Raw genomic sequence first — 15,635 nt, forward strand, 5'->3', positions numbered from 1 at the left:
AGACAGGGCTTCCCTCCCTTGTTCTGAGAGGGACCCTCTTTTCCTTGAACCAAATGTATCCCCCCTCCAGTTCCAGGCTGCCTTGGTGGCTTTCCTGCCCCATGCTGAGGGCCGAGGTCCTGGGGGACTGCCATCATGACATCCGTTCCTCTGACCCCCTGCCAGGAGCTGGGCCCTCCTTGGGAGAAACCAGGGTTCCCTGAGTCAGGGGGCCGGAAGTGGGTGACTGCCAGTGAGCAGAGGGCTTCCTGAGGCAGGAATGGAAGGCAGAGGGCAGAGGTGCTTGAGAGGACAGAGGCACTGCCCCCTCCCCTCCCTCCGCATGTCACATCATCCAGACTGGTCCTTCAGAGGAGCCCTGGGTAGCCCGACATGCGTATAATCCCTCAGGCAAGGAACCAACTGGGACAGGCACAGGTGCACTGGGGTCATCAGGAGGGAAGGTGGTGATCATAAGAGGGGACCACAGACCCCCAGCTCCATGCTGACCTGGGGCTTGACCCTCTACTCCCTCTGGGGTAGGTCTCCTGCCCCCGTGGCTGCTTCGTTCCCCATGCCTGGCTCAGACTGAGCTCACACAAGTGACAAAGTTTCAACCAGCGTGCAATGGGCCCCCAGCCCAACACCTGCATGTTTTCCATTCCTACGTCGGATGCCAGGGCCAGCCAGGGCAGATGAAGGAAGGGACTGCAGGCAGAGAGCCATTTCCCCTTTCTCCTCTCTTCCTCCCTGACCCCCACCACCATGGTAGAGCTTCTTTCCCTTCCCTTTGTTTTGCTTTCTCTCCCTCTTTTGTCTCTACTCCCCTCTCCCTTCCTACCTTCAACCCCTCTTCTGTCTTCATCCCCCTCCCTCTCCCCCCCTGCCTCCTGGTTCCTGCCTCACTCACCTCCTTGCCCCAGCATCCCGGGCCACCCCTGGGGGGTGTCATGGTCCTGCAGCATGCTGGACCCCTAGTGAGGTAGCAGAGCCCTGGGCTTCCACCCCATTCCCTCTTCTCTCTGGAGCCTTTGGTGGGGACCTGAAGGAAGGAAGGGAGGCAGGAAGGAGAAGGCAGCCCTGGAGCCTGGGCTCCAAATGTTGCTTCTGGTGGCACTGGACACGGGAGTCAGGACAGTCTAGGTGGGATCCACCCAGGGGGAAAGAGAGGGAAGAGGGGGTGGGGTGGAGGAATGGAATCAGAGAGAGGAGGGGGAAGAGAGTGTGTGCTTTCCCTCTAGGTCCATCCACAAGGGAGGTGCCAAGGGCCCTGGAAGCCTAGGACAGTGCAGTGTAGGTGGGACGTACTGGGCTGTGTGTCAGGTGTAAGTGTGCTTGCTCCCATGATGAAGGACACCTGCAAAGTTTCACTGACTTTTCTGTTTTGTCTGGATTTCTGCAGCTCCATCCTGGAATTGTTTCCCAAGTTACTAAGCCTGGTAGGTGTATTCCTCGATCATTGACTCCTCTGCTGGCGCTGATGCTGCCCCAAACCTGCCCTGAAGCCATTTAGGTCTTGCAGAAGTTACAATTTTCATGACCCTTCAATCTCATGGAGGTCCAGATCCATGTGGGAACCCAACAAGGGCTCCAGATCGCCTTCAACCACGTTCTCCAGGGGCATCAGGGACCCCAAGACAGTGATCCCAAATGTAGTCTTGCCCATGTAATTTCCAGGGCCCTTTTGCACCTGGCCTCTGACCCTCACCCTCTCCGGGGCCCATCCTTTCCCTGATTGTTCAGCACCAGCTCCTGGTCCACACTGCCCACTCCCTCTTCCTTTCCCCAGGACAGCCAGGAGTCACCTTCACCAACCAGTATTGGTATTGCAGCCCACAAGAGGTTACCAACCTGCAAGGTGAGGAGGGCGGGTCAAGCCGGGTTTGGGGCGGTGCGTGAGGAGGGGTTATCAGCCGTGGTCCTGAGGACTGTTGTGATTTCAGGGAAGCTTCTTTGGATCTGATGCACTGAAGAGTCTAGTCCTGCAATTCCTGCAGCAGTAAGTACTCCTGGGAATCTGGGGAAAGGGATGGCTAGGATGGGTGAGGCCACCCAAGCTCAGGACTGCTGACTGGGTCTGGAAATCTCATCTGAGGTCCAGACCACAGAGATAGACTGTCCTCATTACTCTCCCACAGGTACTACTTGATCTACGACTCTGGAGACCGTCAGGGTCTCCTCAGTGCCTACCACGATGAGGCCTGCTTCTCCCTGGCCATTCCCTTCCACCCCGAGGAGTCAGCCCCGTGAGTAGCAGAGCTCCGACTCTGCTCCTGGGCCCTGTGGCTCCCCAGTGGATACAGGGCAGCTCCTGGAAACACCCACACTGGCCAGACCACCACCTCCTGTTCCTCTTTCTCTCCTAGAAGCAGCTTGTGCGAGTACTTCAAGGAAAGCAGGAATATGAAGAAGCTCAAGGACCCCTGTGCGTGTGTGATGGGGAAGACTGGGCAGGGAAGGGGGTGTGAAGTGGTAATTATAGGGCCTAGGGTGTGGCAACCCCTGACCTTCGCTTGTTTCTCCTCCCCCCATAGCCCTGCGTGTTCAGCCGCTGAAGCATACAAAATGTGACATCATGCGCTCCCTCTGTTGCTGCCCAAAACTCAGCATGACCTCAGCTCCTTCATGGTGGACATGTGGTTCCAGACGGTGAGCACCGGCTTCCTCCCTCAGGCAGCCCCAGAAAGCCGTGGGTGAGTAGGAAGTTTAGGTGACTTAGCACCTGGGCCCTTCCCTTTCAGGAGACGATGCTCTGCTTCTCTGTCAACGGGGTGTTCAAGGAAGGTGCGTGTGTGTAGAACCTCCTCCCAGATGCTCCTCTGCTCTCTCCCTGCTGGCTGGGCTCCCTCTCAGAACTCTCCCAGCTTCCCTGGTGCCTTCCCTTCTCTTCCTATTCCCGTTATGTTCTCCCATTTCCACGCTGCCCTCAAATCATCCTGGTCTAAACTAGGTCTATGCCGGTCTGCCCCACACAGCTTGGGCATTAGGGACACAGTCTGAGGAGTTGGACAGCTCTCACCCTAGATCCTTACTCTGTGACCTTGGGCTCTTAACCTGGAAGTTTCCTCATTTGCTAATGGAACTAATAATGTGCATCTCTTGGGCATCTGTGAAAAATGCATCAAATGAACTAATGAAGTGGTTGTCACAGGACCTGGCACATAGGAGGGCCCTTGTCACTGGGAGCAGATGGCTCCTATTGTTGCCATCCCCATACCGGACACCCTGACCTCCAGAGAACAATTGTCCCCTTCAGCATGAATATCAAGTCAGACCCTGACTGAAGAATGCTGTGTGAGCGTGTGAAGCATGTATGACTCTAAGGGAGTCCTGTTGTTTGTTATTTGCTGTTGAAGTGGGAGGAATGTCTCAGTTCTGTGTTCACCTAAACCTTCGCTGCTACGCCTGGGAGCAATTCCAGGTGAGTGCTGTCTTGTGGGTAGAACTCCCAGCCCAGCCTGGGCTCAAGGGCGTGGGAACGTGGTTATGCAGTCCTCAGGATTTTCTCAATATTGTAGAAAGCAAACAGGTAGACCCGAAGTGTCTAGCTTAGTGGTCAAGGGCATGGGCTCTGGAATCAAAATGTGGGTTATCGGGGCGCCTGGGTGGCTCAGTTGGTTAAGCGACTGCCTTCGGCTCAGGTCATGATCCTGGAGTCCCTGGATCGAGTCCCGCATCGGGCTCCCTGCTCGGCAGGGAGTCTGCTTCTCCCTCTGACCCTCCCCCCTCTCATGTGCTCTCTCTCATTCTCTCTATCTCAAATAAATAAATAAAAAATCTAAAAAAAAAAAAAACATTTAAAAAAAAAAAAAATGTGGGTTATCTTCCTGACCCCACCATTCACCAGGGGTATTACCTTGGTTAAGTCACATGACCTCTGTGTGACTCAGTATCTTCTTCTGAAAATGAAGATTAGACTGCCCATTCCTTGGGCTGTTGTACAGAGTAAATGCAGGTATAAAATTGTCCTTGATTTGGGGGCGACTGAGTGGCTCAGTTGGTTAGGCATCCCACTCTTGATTTCGGCTCAGGTCGTGAGATCGAGCCTGGCATTGCAATGGCTCTGTGCTCAGCGGGGAGTCTGCTTCTCTCCCTCTCCCTCTCTCTCTGCCCTTCACTCCCCCCCACTCTCTCTCTCTAAAATAAATAAATAAATCTTTTTAAAAAATAAAATAAAATAAAATTGTCCTTGGTTTGGGTATAAACCTATAAATGTAGGGAAGGTGGCAGACAATCTCCAAAGGCTGGCTCTGTGGGAGGTCTACAGGTACCAGCCAAGGAGTCTGGGAAGCAGACATAGTAGGGGTATGGAAGGAGTCTGGTTACTGAGTGGCAGTGGAAACAGGGTTATTATTGGGGGTGGGGTTATCCTTCTGTCAGTGCGTGATAACCTTTTGAAATGGATTTCTTTCACTTAGCATAATTCCCCTGAGAGCCATCCAAGTTGTTAAGTGTATTGATAAACCGTTCCTTTTTATCGCCAAATAGTATTCCATGGTATGGATTTACCACCGTTTCTTTAACCATTCACCTATTGAAGGACATCTGGGCTGTTTCTACTTTTTAACTATTATGAATAAAACTGTTAGGAACATTCAAGTACAGGTTTTCATGTGAACACAAATTTTCATTTCTCTGGGTAAATTGCCTAGAGTGCAACTGCTGTACTATCCAGTTATTACATGTTTAGTTTGGGGGGAAAAAACGCCAAATTGTTTTCCAGAGTGCCTGTAACATTTTGCATTCTCACTAGCGATGTCTGAGTGATTCAGTTTATCCATAGATTTCATTGCATTTGGTATTTTCACTATTTTTTAGCCATTCTGATAAGTGTGTTTATATTTTATTGTGCATTTCCATGATGATTAAAGATGTTAAATATATTTTCATATGCTTATTTTCCATTAGTAAAATCTCTGGTTCTTGTGTTTTGTGCATTTCTTAATTGGACTAAGAGGTTAGAAGGTAGCTTCTGAGTCCTGGCTCAGGCTAACAGGCAGAATCAGAGAGGGTGAAGCTCCTCAAGACTTAACTTTTCTCGGCAAGGAGGGCCGGAAGTGGGGCTGAAGCTGCTTAATGTGCCTTAAATTAAGATGGATCTTGGATTTGTAATAGGATGAAGAGGAGGGAGAATCTCTGGGTCCATCTGTGGGGATCTGGCTAGAACAGAAAAAAAAGGGAGCTGTGGGGTGGAAAAAAGCAGTGGAGGAAGAGAGATATGGGGTCGGAGGAAATGCCTTCTACATGATGCTAGATCCAATATTTTCAACCTCCCTATAGGATGCAAAACATTATTCTCTTAGACTTGTGGTTTTCAACTCCGGATGTACAGTAAAATCCCCTCCAATGCCCAGACTCGAGAAACTGAATCAGAATCTCTAAGGGTAGATCTAGTCATCAGTATTTTTAAGGCTTCTCAATTGATTCTCATGAGCTGTCAAAATAGAAAGCCTTATCTAATGGTATATTAGTTTTCTAGGGCAAAGATACCACAGACTGAGTGGATTCAACAACAGAAATTTATTTCTCGCAGTTCTGAAAACTAGAAAGCCAAGATCCAAGTATTTATAGCATTGATTTCTTCTGAGGCCTCTGTTCTTGCCTTGCAGGTGGTCACCCTCTTGCTCCTTCTTCACATGGTCATCCTTCTGTGCACACACACCCTTGGTATCTCTCTGTATTTCCTAAACTCCTCTTATAGGTACTCTAATCAGATTGGATTAGGGCCTACCCTAATGGCCTCTTTTTAACTTGATTACCTCTTTAAAGGCCCTGTCTTCAAATCCAGCCATGTTCTGAGGTACAGGGGGTTAGAGCTTCAACATATGAATTTGGGTGGGACACAGTTCGGTCCACAACAGATGGTGTAAGTAATATCTTGGTCTGAGAAGTTCAGCTGCCTTTCAGCTCTCTTCCTCTAACTACCACACAACACTTTTACAATCACCTTGTTGGGCAGAAGTTGGTCATGTGACCACACGTAGCTGCAAAGGAAGCTACAGATGTGGTCTTTTACTGGAAACACTACTGTCCCAAATAAATGTGGAATTCTATTTTTTTTTTAAGATTTTATTTATTTATTTGACACAGTGAGGGGAGAGAGCAAGCCCAAGCAGTGGGGAGAGGCAGAGGCAGAGGGAGAAGCAGGCTCCCTGCTGAGCAAGGAGCTGGATGTGGGGCTCGATCCCAGGACCATGGAATCACGACCCGAGCCAAAGGCAGCCGCTTAACTGACTGAGCCACCCAGGTGCCCTGGGATTCTATTATTAAGAAAGAAGGATAATTGGTATAGAATATATGTTACACTTTTATACCCAAGGCAGCTAGAAGTACTCAGAAGTACTGAACCTTGGGCGCCTGGGTGGCTCAGTCGTTAAGCGTCTGCCTTCGGCTCAGGTCATGATCTGAGTGTCCTGGGATCGAGCCCCACATCGGGCTCCCTGCTCTGCGGGAAGCCTGCTTCTCCCTCTCCCACTCCCCCTGCTTGTGTTCCTGCTCTCGCTATGTCTCTCTCTGTCAAATAAATAAATAAAATCTTTAAAAAAAGAAAAAAGAAGTAGTACTGAACCTGCTGATGAAGTCCATGTTTGTGGTGAGGGATAGAAAGGAACCAAGTGTATCTTTTGGAATGTGGATCTTTGCAACTGGGTTAGGGTGGTTTTCTTAGATGAGGAATTGAGTGGAGGGTCAGGTTTAGTGCAATGCCAGGAAATTGACAGTTCTGTTTTGGTCATGTTGTTTGTGGAGCCTATGAAAAAATCTGGGTGGGGCCATGTTGTTGGATATATGTCTGGAGCTCCTGATGATATTCTTGGCTATAGCAAAAACAAAACAAAACAACTATACAATTTAACAGAATAATTCAATCAGAAAATACTTAATTCCACATATGAGCAGGACTCAGCTCTAGATTCTGGAAGGGATATGAAGACATTTTTTTGTTTTAATCTTGTAAACATTTTTTTAAAAATTATTTATTTATTTTTTGATGCAGTGTTCCATGATACATTGTTTGCCTATAACACCCAGTGCTCCATGCGATATGTGCCCTCTTTAATACCCATCACCAGGCTAACCCATCCCCCCACCCCCTCCCCTCTAGAACCCTCAGTTGGTTTCTCAGAGTCCATAGTCTCTCATGGTTCATCTCCTCCTCCGATTTCACCCCCTTCACTTTTCCCTTCCTACTATCTTCTTTATTTTTTTTTTTAACATATAATGTATTATTTGTTTCAGAGGTACAGGTCTGTGATTCAACAGTCTTACACAATTCACAGCACTCACCATAGCACATATCCTCCCCAATGTCTATCACCCAGCCACCCCATCCCTCCCACCCCCACCACTCCAGCAACCCTCAGTTTGTTTCCTGAGATTCAGAATTCCTCATCACAGTGAGATCACATGATACATGTCTTTCTCTGATTGACTTATTTCGCTTAGCATAATACCCTCTAGTTCCATCCACGTCATTGCAAATGGCAAGATTTGGGGTTTTTTTTAATGGCTGCATAATATTCCATTGTATGTATATACCAGATCTTCTTTATCCATTCATCTGTTGATGGACATCTTGGCTCTTTCCATAGTTTGGCTGTTGTGGACATTGCTGCTATAAACATTGGGGTGCACGTGCCCCTTCGGATCACTACATTTGTATCTTTGGGGTAAATACCCAGTAGTGCAATTGCTGGGTCATAGGGTAGCTCTCTTTTCAACTTTTTGAGGAACCTCCATACTGTTTTCCAGAGTGGCTGCACCAGCTTGCATTCCCATCAACAGTGTAGGAGGGTTCCCCTTTCTCTGCATCCTTGCCAACATCTGTCATTTCCTGACTTGTTAATTTTAGCCATTCTGACTGGTGTGAGGTGGTATCTCATTGAGGTTTTGATTTGGATTTCCCTGATGCCGAGCGATGTTGAGCACTTTTTCATGTGTCTGTTGGCCATTTGGATGTCTTCTTTGGAAAAATGTCTGTTCATGTCTTCTGCCCATTTCTTGATTGGATTCTTTGTTTTTTGGGTGTTGAGTTTGATAAGTTCTTTATAGATTTTGGATACTAGCCCTTTATCTGATATGTCATTTGCAAATATCTTCTCCCATTCTGTCTGTTGCCTTTTGGTTTTGTCAACTGTTTCCTTTTCTGTGCAAAAGCTTTTTATCTTGATGAAGTTGCAATAGTTCATTTTTGCCCTTGCTTCCCTTGCCTTTGGCGATGTTTCTAGGAAGAAGTTGCTGCGGCTGAGGTTGAAGAGGTTGCTGCCTGTGTTCTCCTCTAGGATTTTGATGGACTCCTGTCTCACATTTAGGTCTTTCCTCCATTTTGAGTCTATTTTTGTGTGTGGTGTAAGGAAATGGTCCAGTTTCATTCTTCTGCATGTGGCTGTCCAATTTACCCAACACCATTTGTTGAAGAGACTGTCTTTTTTCCATTGGACATTTTTCCTGCTTTGTCGAAGATTAGTTGACCATAGAGTTGAGGGTCCATTTCTGGGCTCTCTATTCTGTTCCACTGATCTATGTGTCTGTTTTTGTGCCAGTACCACACTGTCTTGATGATGACAGCTTTGTAATAGAGCTTGAAGTCCGGAATTGTGATGCCACCAGCTTTGCCTTTCTTTTTCAACATTCCTCTGGCTATTTGGGGTCTTTTCTGGTTCCATACAAATTTTAGGATTATACGAAGACATTTTAAAAATCAACTTTACTGAGCTATAACTTATGTTCAATATATTGCATCCATTTTAGGTGTATAATTCGATAAATTTGGATAAATTCATTCACACATGTAACCACCACAGTGGACATATAGAACATTGATATGAAGACTTTTAAGATCCCTATCACTTTCTTCATGAAGCTCATCATGTTAGAGAGAAAGAAATGCATGCATGTAAGTTAGAGAAAGATATAAGGAAGTAAAGGATAAGTTTCAATGACTGTAACAGTTCTTGAAGGATGTTACTTTGGTGAGGATAACCATTGGGAAATACCTGGCTCTAATGCAAATACATTTGGGGCAGGAAGCTTGCCATCAACATAAATGGTCAAGGGAGAAGTCAGACCAGGCCAAGACTTTCATCTCCCCAAATATCTCACCAGTCTGAAATGCCCATAATTATTCACCACTTTGGCTTAAAATATTTGTAATTATCTTTGGAATATAAGTTATAAATGCACCTAAATTTTTCAAGAGCGATGTTTGTGGGATACATAGAAAGCCAGCTCTCCACTAACATATGCTTATGGTGTCATTGTAAGATTTTCTGGCTACTACCTCATTAGAGGATAGGGAACTTCAGGACAAATGAGGGATTAGCTACTCAATAGCCTCTTAACTCCTCTGTTTTCTTCTACCCTGACAATAGAAAGATTTCCTTCCTTTGGGATATCCTAAATCATTTTCGGTGGCAAGCCCCATCAGGAAGCATGTGACATTTGTTTTAGTCCAGAGAAAAGGAGGATTTTATTGTGAGCATGAGTTCATCTAGGGACTGGGGGAAGCCCTAGAAAATGGTGTGTGTGTGTGTGTGTGTGTGTGTGTGTGTGTGTGTTTGTCAGGGGGAGGTATAAACAAAGTCCATGGGCTAATAAATTTTTAATATCTATGTTTATTCATATTAATAGTAACATGTACAAAGTGGCCATGGTGGGAGAGATGGAGGCTATGCCTAGGTCCAACAGTATGAGTCTTGACTTATCTAGGTGGATACAGCTTTGCTAATGTTGAATGTTTAATCTTCCAGCCACAGAAACCAACGTTGATCACCAAATGTGGGACTAGTTGAATAGATTGGGCCTTTTCACTCTGAAAAGGCTGATGACTCTTTTGAGAGGAATATAACATACTGAGGGTGATGGTTTGCCTGCAGGGTCTTAGCCATCACCTTTATCTGAGTATAGTGTTTGATCTACTGTCATGGAATTCTCAGAAAAGATCATATCAAACAAAGAGACCCACTTTATAGCAACAATGTATGGAAATGGACCCACAAACATGGAATTCACTGGTCATATGACATTTTGCACCACCCAGAAGCTGCTGCCTAATAAAGGATTGGAATGGGTTGCTGAAGGCCTGGGTGAAGTTCTGTTTAAAGAACTTAATAGAATTGGGAGTCATCATCTAGGACTCAATATACACCATGAGCAAAAGACTTTTGTATGGTTCTGGTCCTCAAAAACGATAGTAGCTGGATCTGGAAAATAAGGGGGTATAAGCAGGACCCATCACTTGCCATCATTCCAATTGACTAGGTTGGAGAAATTTAGGTGCCTGGTTTCTAGAACTCTGGGTTATTGAATTATAAGCTACAAATTCTACTCATGCACTTTGTCCTCCTCATGCTCATCAACCATCCTGTAAAAGAGGAGTCACCATCCTGGCAGAGGTAATTGACTGTTATCAGGAGAGGGTATGGACATTATTACACATTGAGGGCAGGAAGAAATATGTTTGGCTACTAAGCAATCCATTGAGCACTGCTTAGTACTTCCCTGCCCGGTTTTGACAGTAAAAGGATAATGGAGAAGCCCAGGCCCAGAAGAATAAAATGACCAGGAATGAGGGTCTAAATAATACCACTCATAACCCATTACAACCATCAGACTTGGGGGCTGAAGATGAAGGGAATCTAGAATGGGTAGTGGACGAAAGAGATGAGTATTTGTTGTGGCCACAAGACCAGATGCAGATATGGGCTGGTAATTATTATCTTCTAAGTTTCCTTCAGTAATACAGACCCACTGAGTTTTCTGGGGATCTGTGGAGAAGTGGATCCAATCAGAGCAAATGGTAGAGAGACAGTGAGGAACTCAGAGTAATGTTGCCTTGGTATCCCCTTCAGAGAATGACTTGTTGCCCACCCTGTGGCAACTGATATCAGCAGATAGCCTTCAGCTATCATTGGTTTCTGGGATAACCTCTGCTGCCAAAAGGTGTCTTGCCCATAAGTCATGCCCTTCCTGTGGTGTTCCTCATTGAGGTAGGGTATAAAGGCCCAGCCATTTAGGCCCAATGCCTGACAAATCTAGTGGAACGTTTTAGCTCCTCAACTCAACATGGAGTGGGCAAAAGCTATCACTAGACTTGCATCATAGGCTGACTTTTACCTTGGCCTAATCCTACTTCTTCCTCCTCCAATCTGTAGTTTTTTATCCCTATGGAATTCTGTCATAAATATCCAGCATATTAAATTCAATCTCAAAGATTGTCTCCTGAGACCACCTTAGGACCCCTTCAAGCTCTTCTCAATGAGAACTTGCATATTTGTCTGTTTTGTTTTGTTTAATGCTATATTTCTAGCATCTAGAAGAGTGCCTGTAACATAGTAGAACTTCAATAATTATTTGTTGAATGGGCATGTAAAATGGTACAACCACTTTGAAGAACAATTTGGAAGTTTTGAAAAAGTTAAACTTACACTATACCTACCATATAATATATCCATTCTACTCCTAGATAATTATTCAAGAGAAATGAAAGCATATGTCCACCCAAGGACTTGTGCATAAGTTTCATAACAGCTTTATTCATATAGCTCAAAACTAGAAACAAGTGAAACATCTACCACTTGGTGAATGGAAAAACAAATTGTGGAGTACTGCTCAGCAATAAAAGGAACAAACTATTGATACACTTAACGACATGGATGAATCTCAAAATAATCGTGCAAAATCAAATAATCTAGAAGAAAAAAGAGTATGAGATTGTATTTTTCCATTTATATAAAAGTCTAGAACATGCAAACTGATTTATAGTAACAGAAAGCAAATCAGTTCTTGTCTGGGGGTGGTAGAGGGGGTGTAGGAGGGAGTGGGGAAGAATTAGAAAAGAGCATGAGAAATTTAGGAGGGTTAATTAATATGTTCATTATCTTTATAACAGTTATGATTGCATGCATGTGTCAAAACTTAACAAGTTGTACAGTTTAAATGTATACAGTTAATTGTATGTCAATTATACCTCAAAAAGTCTGTTAAAATTGTTTGGATAAAAGAATGAACTCATAACCTAGGACAGTTGTTTCCCAGAAACCTACCTCAAATGTATATTCTGTGTTTCACATTTCACAATTGAGTAACCAGGCCCCTAAATTTTCACTCTCTGAGAATCTTAGGAATGGGTTTCAGAAACATAATTGACCCTTCTATCCTTACCTTTTATGTGGAAGACTTAACAAACACAGCCCCACCCCAAACCTTGGTAAAAAACTGGTATGAAAGAAAGGACTTCTTAGACAAGCCCCTCTGATCTGGCCAAGACTAGGCAGCAGTGAACACAGTTGATATTTCATGGGCAAAAGTGGACTTGCTGAAATTGTTGGCACTAGGCAGGAACATCATAGCTCCAGCCTACACCATATGTTGAAAAAGACATTGTGGGCCATTGGCTGAAAAATCCCTGTGGTGAAGAAGAACTATATTTGACGTTATGAGAAGGAAATGAGAAAATCAATGTGACAATGAAAAAAAAAAAAAAACATACGCAACTCTCTCATACTTTAAAGAGGGGGGATATAAAAAAGGATTCTTTATGTGCTAGAACAAGGTAATGTATGTGAGGATTCAGTGATAAGCTGAGAGAAGTAAATGGCCCCACCTAGGACAGAGAGTTGGAGAGAAGGAGATTGTTCAAGGAGGACAGGGGCTGATACTCTTCCATCTCGTAAGACTGCAGGGAAGGGAGGCAAGACTGCCTGATGAAAACAGTGTGATGAAGTTTTATTGTGCACTGTGCCAGGTAACCTCTCTCATTGTACTCCTGAGGGTATCAATAAAAGGCACCTTGAATATTTTTTGTAATTAAATTTATCATTAGTTGAAAGATGGGAGACGGATTTCAGCACCTGCTGTCAAAAGTGGCCGTAAGTGCCCCAATAATACCCTGCTTCAATAAGGTTGCCACCCTTTACTGCAAATTATTTCAACCAAATTTGAATGGTTAAATATGGGCTTTACCTTCAGAGAAACAATAATTCTGAAGAAACTTAGAAGTTTCAAACTCGCACAAACAAGCACAGCTGCAGGAGATGCTCCAGTCTTCTTCACAGAGGTTTTAAAAACATTGAGTGCATTTTGACAGGTGCCTGCTTCCTCCCACTGCTACCCTGTGCTTGCGCCCTGCTCTGCCTGTTCAGTTGACCGTCTGCCAGTCCTAAGAAGAGAAGTTCTAGATTGCGGTGGTCTTTTTTTGGCAGCTTGATTTTTAAAACAAACATTTATCAACTTTACCCCACTCCAGTGCCCACAGAATGATGAACTACCCGTTGTAGGATGAGATGCAATGACTATTACAGGAAAAGTAAAATATAGTGAGGGTGTAAAGAAAATTAGGGTTAGTGTTGAGTGTGAGGTAGGAATCCTAGCTGTTTCAAATAGTACAAAATATAAGGGTGATTAAAGGCTCTGCGTTAGATGCTTTTACTGACTCCTGCAGTAATCAAATCCATACTCTGGTCTTTGCCTTGGAAGGTACTTAGGACTACCACGTTTTTAGTCTTTTAGGATTCTGCAATTTGTTTCTTAGGGACTTGGTGTTTAGTTTCTGTGGTCTGCTCAGGAGTTATTACAGTTATTACGATCCATCTGTTTTCCAGCTTCCAAAATTTTGCTCAGATTTTTTTTTGTCTGCTGTCCTTTTTTCCCACCTTTTCTTCATTTGAGGAGGTTTTCTACTGAGATCAAAAAAACATTTGTATTCAATTTTCCGGGAATAAGCAGAAGTTAATGAATAGATTTTTCTAACAGTCCACTATGCTTTCATTTCTGGAATAAATCCTTTGTGATCTTATTTCTTTATAAGATATTGGTTAGTTCAATTTGGTAATATTTTATTTAGAATTTTACATCTATAATTATACATGTACTATAATTTTCCTTGCTTATATTATCTTTTTCTAATGCTTAGTGTCCAATATTATTACTAGCTTTACAAGAGAATTTTTTTCTTATTGATTTTAATGATAAATGTTTTCTCATCTGGACAAATTAGTGGTTATGAATTCATCTGAATAAATAAAAAGAAGGATAGTCTTAACATGCAGAAAGGGACCATTACTATTTCAAAAGCACTGCTCTATGAAAGGAGGCCAAAAAAAAAAAAAACCCTCAGTTCATGGACTATTACCAATGAAACTGGGATAAAAAGTTGCTTTGTTCAGGGGATTTCATTAAAATGGCTTTGTTAGTTATAATGTCTATCTTGAGGAAAAGCCAATAAATTATGTTTTTTATTAGATATCAGTGGTTTTTTTTAAGCTTTTATCTAAATTCCAGTTAGTTAACATACAGTGTAATATTAGTTTCAGGTGTACAATATAGTGATTCCGAATGGCTAAAATCAACAATACAAGAAACAACAGGTGTTGGCAAGGATGTGGAGAAAGGGGAACCCTTTTGCACTGTTGGTGGGAATGCAAACTGGCACAGCCACTCTGGAAAACAATAAATTATGAGTGAATAGAGTCTTGCTTGTTCACCTCCATGGTGATATGTAAGATAAAAGAAAGATAAAAGATCTTCACAGTGCTCAGCTTTCCTCCCAGTTCAGGCCAGAACAACCCTTCACAGTGGCAGATTCAGGAGGTAGTCCCAGTGTTCTCCCTTATCCTTCCTTCCATCCTGCAGTTTTCAACTAGACATCTACAGTTACTCCTCTGCCCATGTTATCCCTTATTATGCCATGCCTTGGTACTAGGTGATTTAGATGAGAATCATCATGATGGTTAATTTTATGTGTCAACTTGCCAAGGCCACAGGGTGCCCAGATATTTTGGTAAAATGTTATTTCTGGGCGTGCCTATGAGGATGTTTCTGGATGAGGTTAGCATTTGAGTTGATAAACTGAGTAAAGCAGATTTCCCTCTTCAGTGTGGGTGGGCATAATCTAATTGGTTGAGTGCTGGAGCTGGAATTCTTCCAAGAGGTAAGCCTACATCATTGGACAGGGTTTCACTTCCAGTTCTTTAATTAGATAGTGGAAATGAGTAACCAGAGTAACCTCTTGATAACCCACAGCCCCCAGGGAAATCTGTTGACTGCTTCTTCCTGTTAGCTAGATCACCTTCAGAAGCTTCACTTAATCTTTAAATATCTCTCAGGCCACCTATATAAGATGCACAGGGAGTGTATGTAAAAGTTTTTCTGAAGATACAAAGGCCAAGATCTCCAGAACGCCTCTCTGAAACTCGTCAGGTTAGAGGCAAGCATAGGTTTCCTTTCCATAAATTTATGCTGAATCACTTGGGAGCACTGGCTCCACACCTAGGGTCCTGGTCTGCTAGGGGCTATTAACTGTTAGAGGGAAGAAGGATATATGCATGGAATATAACTATCATGCATTCACACATTCATTCATTCATTCCTTCATTCAAGCTCCTAGTGCATGTCAAGCATAATGATAAGAAGGGAAAATAGGACCATAAAAAATTCAGGCAATGTCTTTGTCTTCCTGAAGCTTAAGAATCTATATAGAGAAACGCAACAGGCTCTGGCATAAAGGAGGTATTTGGGCCCCTATATTGTCTAACCCCAGTTTACAAGGTCAACTCTTCCCCTTCTGCATGTCTCATAGACAATGCTGTGGCATGACCTAGAATAGAAAGCTGTTCACCGGGAGCCTGTCCATTGTGTAAATAAAAGGCTGAGGAACCAGC

General features: G+C 43.9%; 1 protein-coding gene across 1 annotated transcript in view; it reads left to right on the plus strand.

Moving 5' to 3' along the window:
* Positions 1–15,635, plus strand: part of LOC116623107 (nuclear RNA export factor 3-like) — a 28,944-nt gene that overhangs the window by 10,764 nt on the left and 2,545 nt on the right. Inside the window, 9 exon segments of the mRNA XM_032390020.1 lie at positions 1,382–1,418; positions 1,769–1,837; positions 1,923–1,978; positions 2,118–2,225; positions 2,346–2,404; positions 2,514–2,564; positions 2,567–2,628; positions 2,721–2,763; positions 3,336–3,400. Coding sequence (XP_032245911.1) covers positions 1,382–1,418; positions 1,769–1,837; positions 1,923–1,978; positions 2,118–2,225; positions 2,346–2,404; positions 2,514–2,564; positions 2,567–2,628; positions 2,721–2,763; positions 3,336–3,400 — 550 coding nt within the window.

The sequence above is a fragment of the Phoca vitulina genome, unplaced genomic scaffold, assembly GCF_004348235.1.
Source record: "Phoca vitulina isolate PV1807 unplaced genomic scaffold, GSC_HSeal_1.0 scaffold57, whole genome shotgun sequence".
NCBI lineage: Eukaryota > Metazoa > Chordata > Mammalia > Carnivora > Phocidae > Phoca > Phoca vitulina.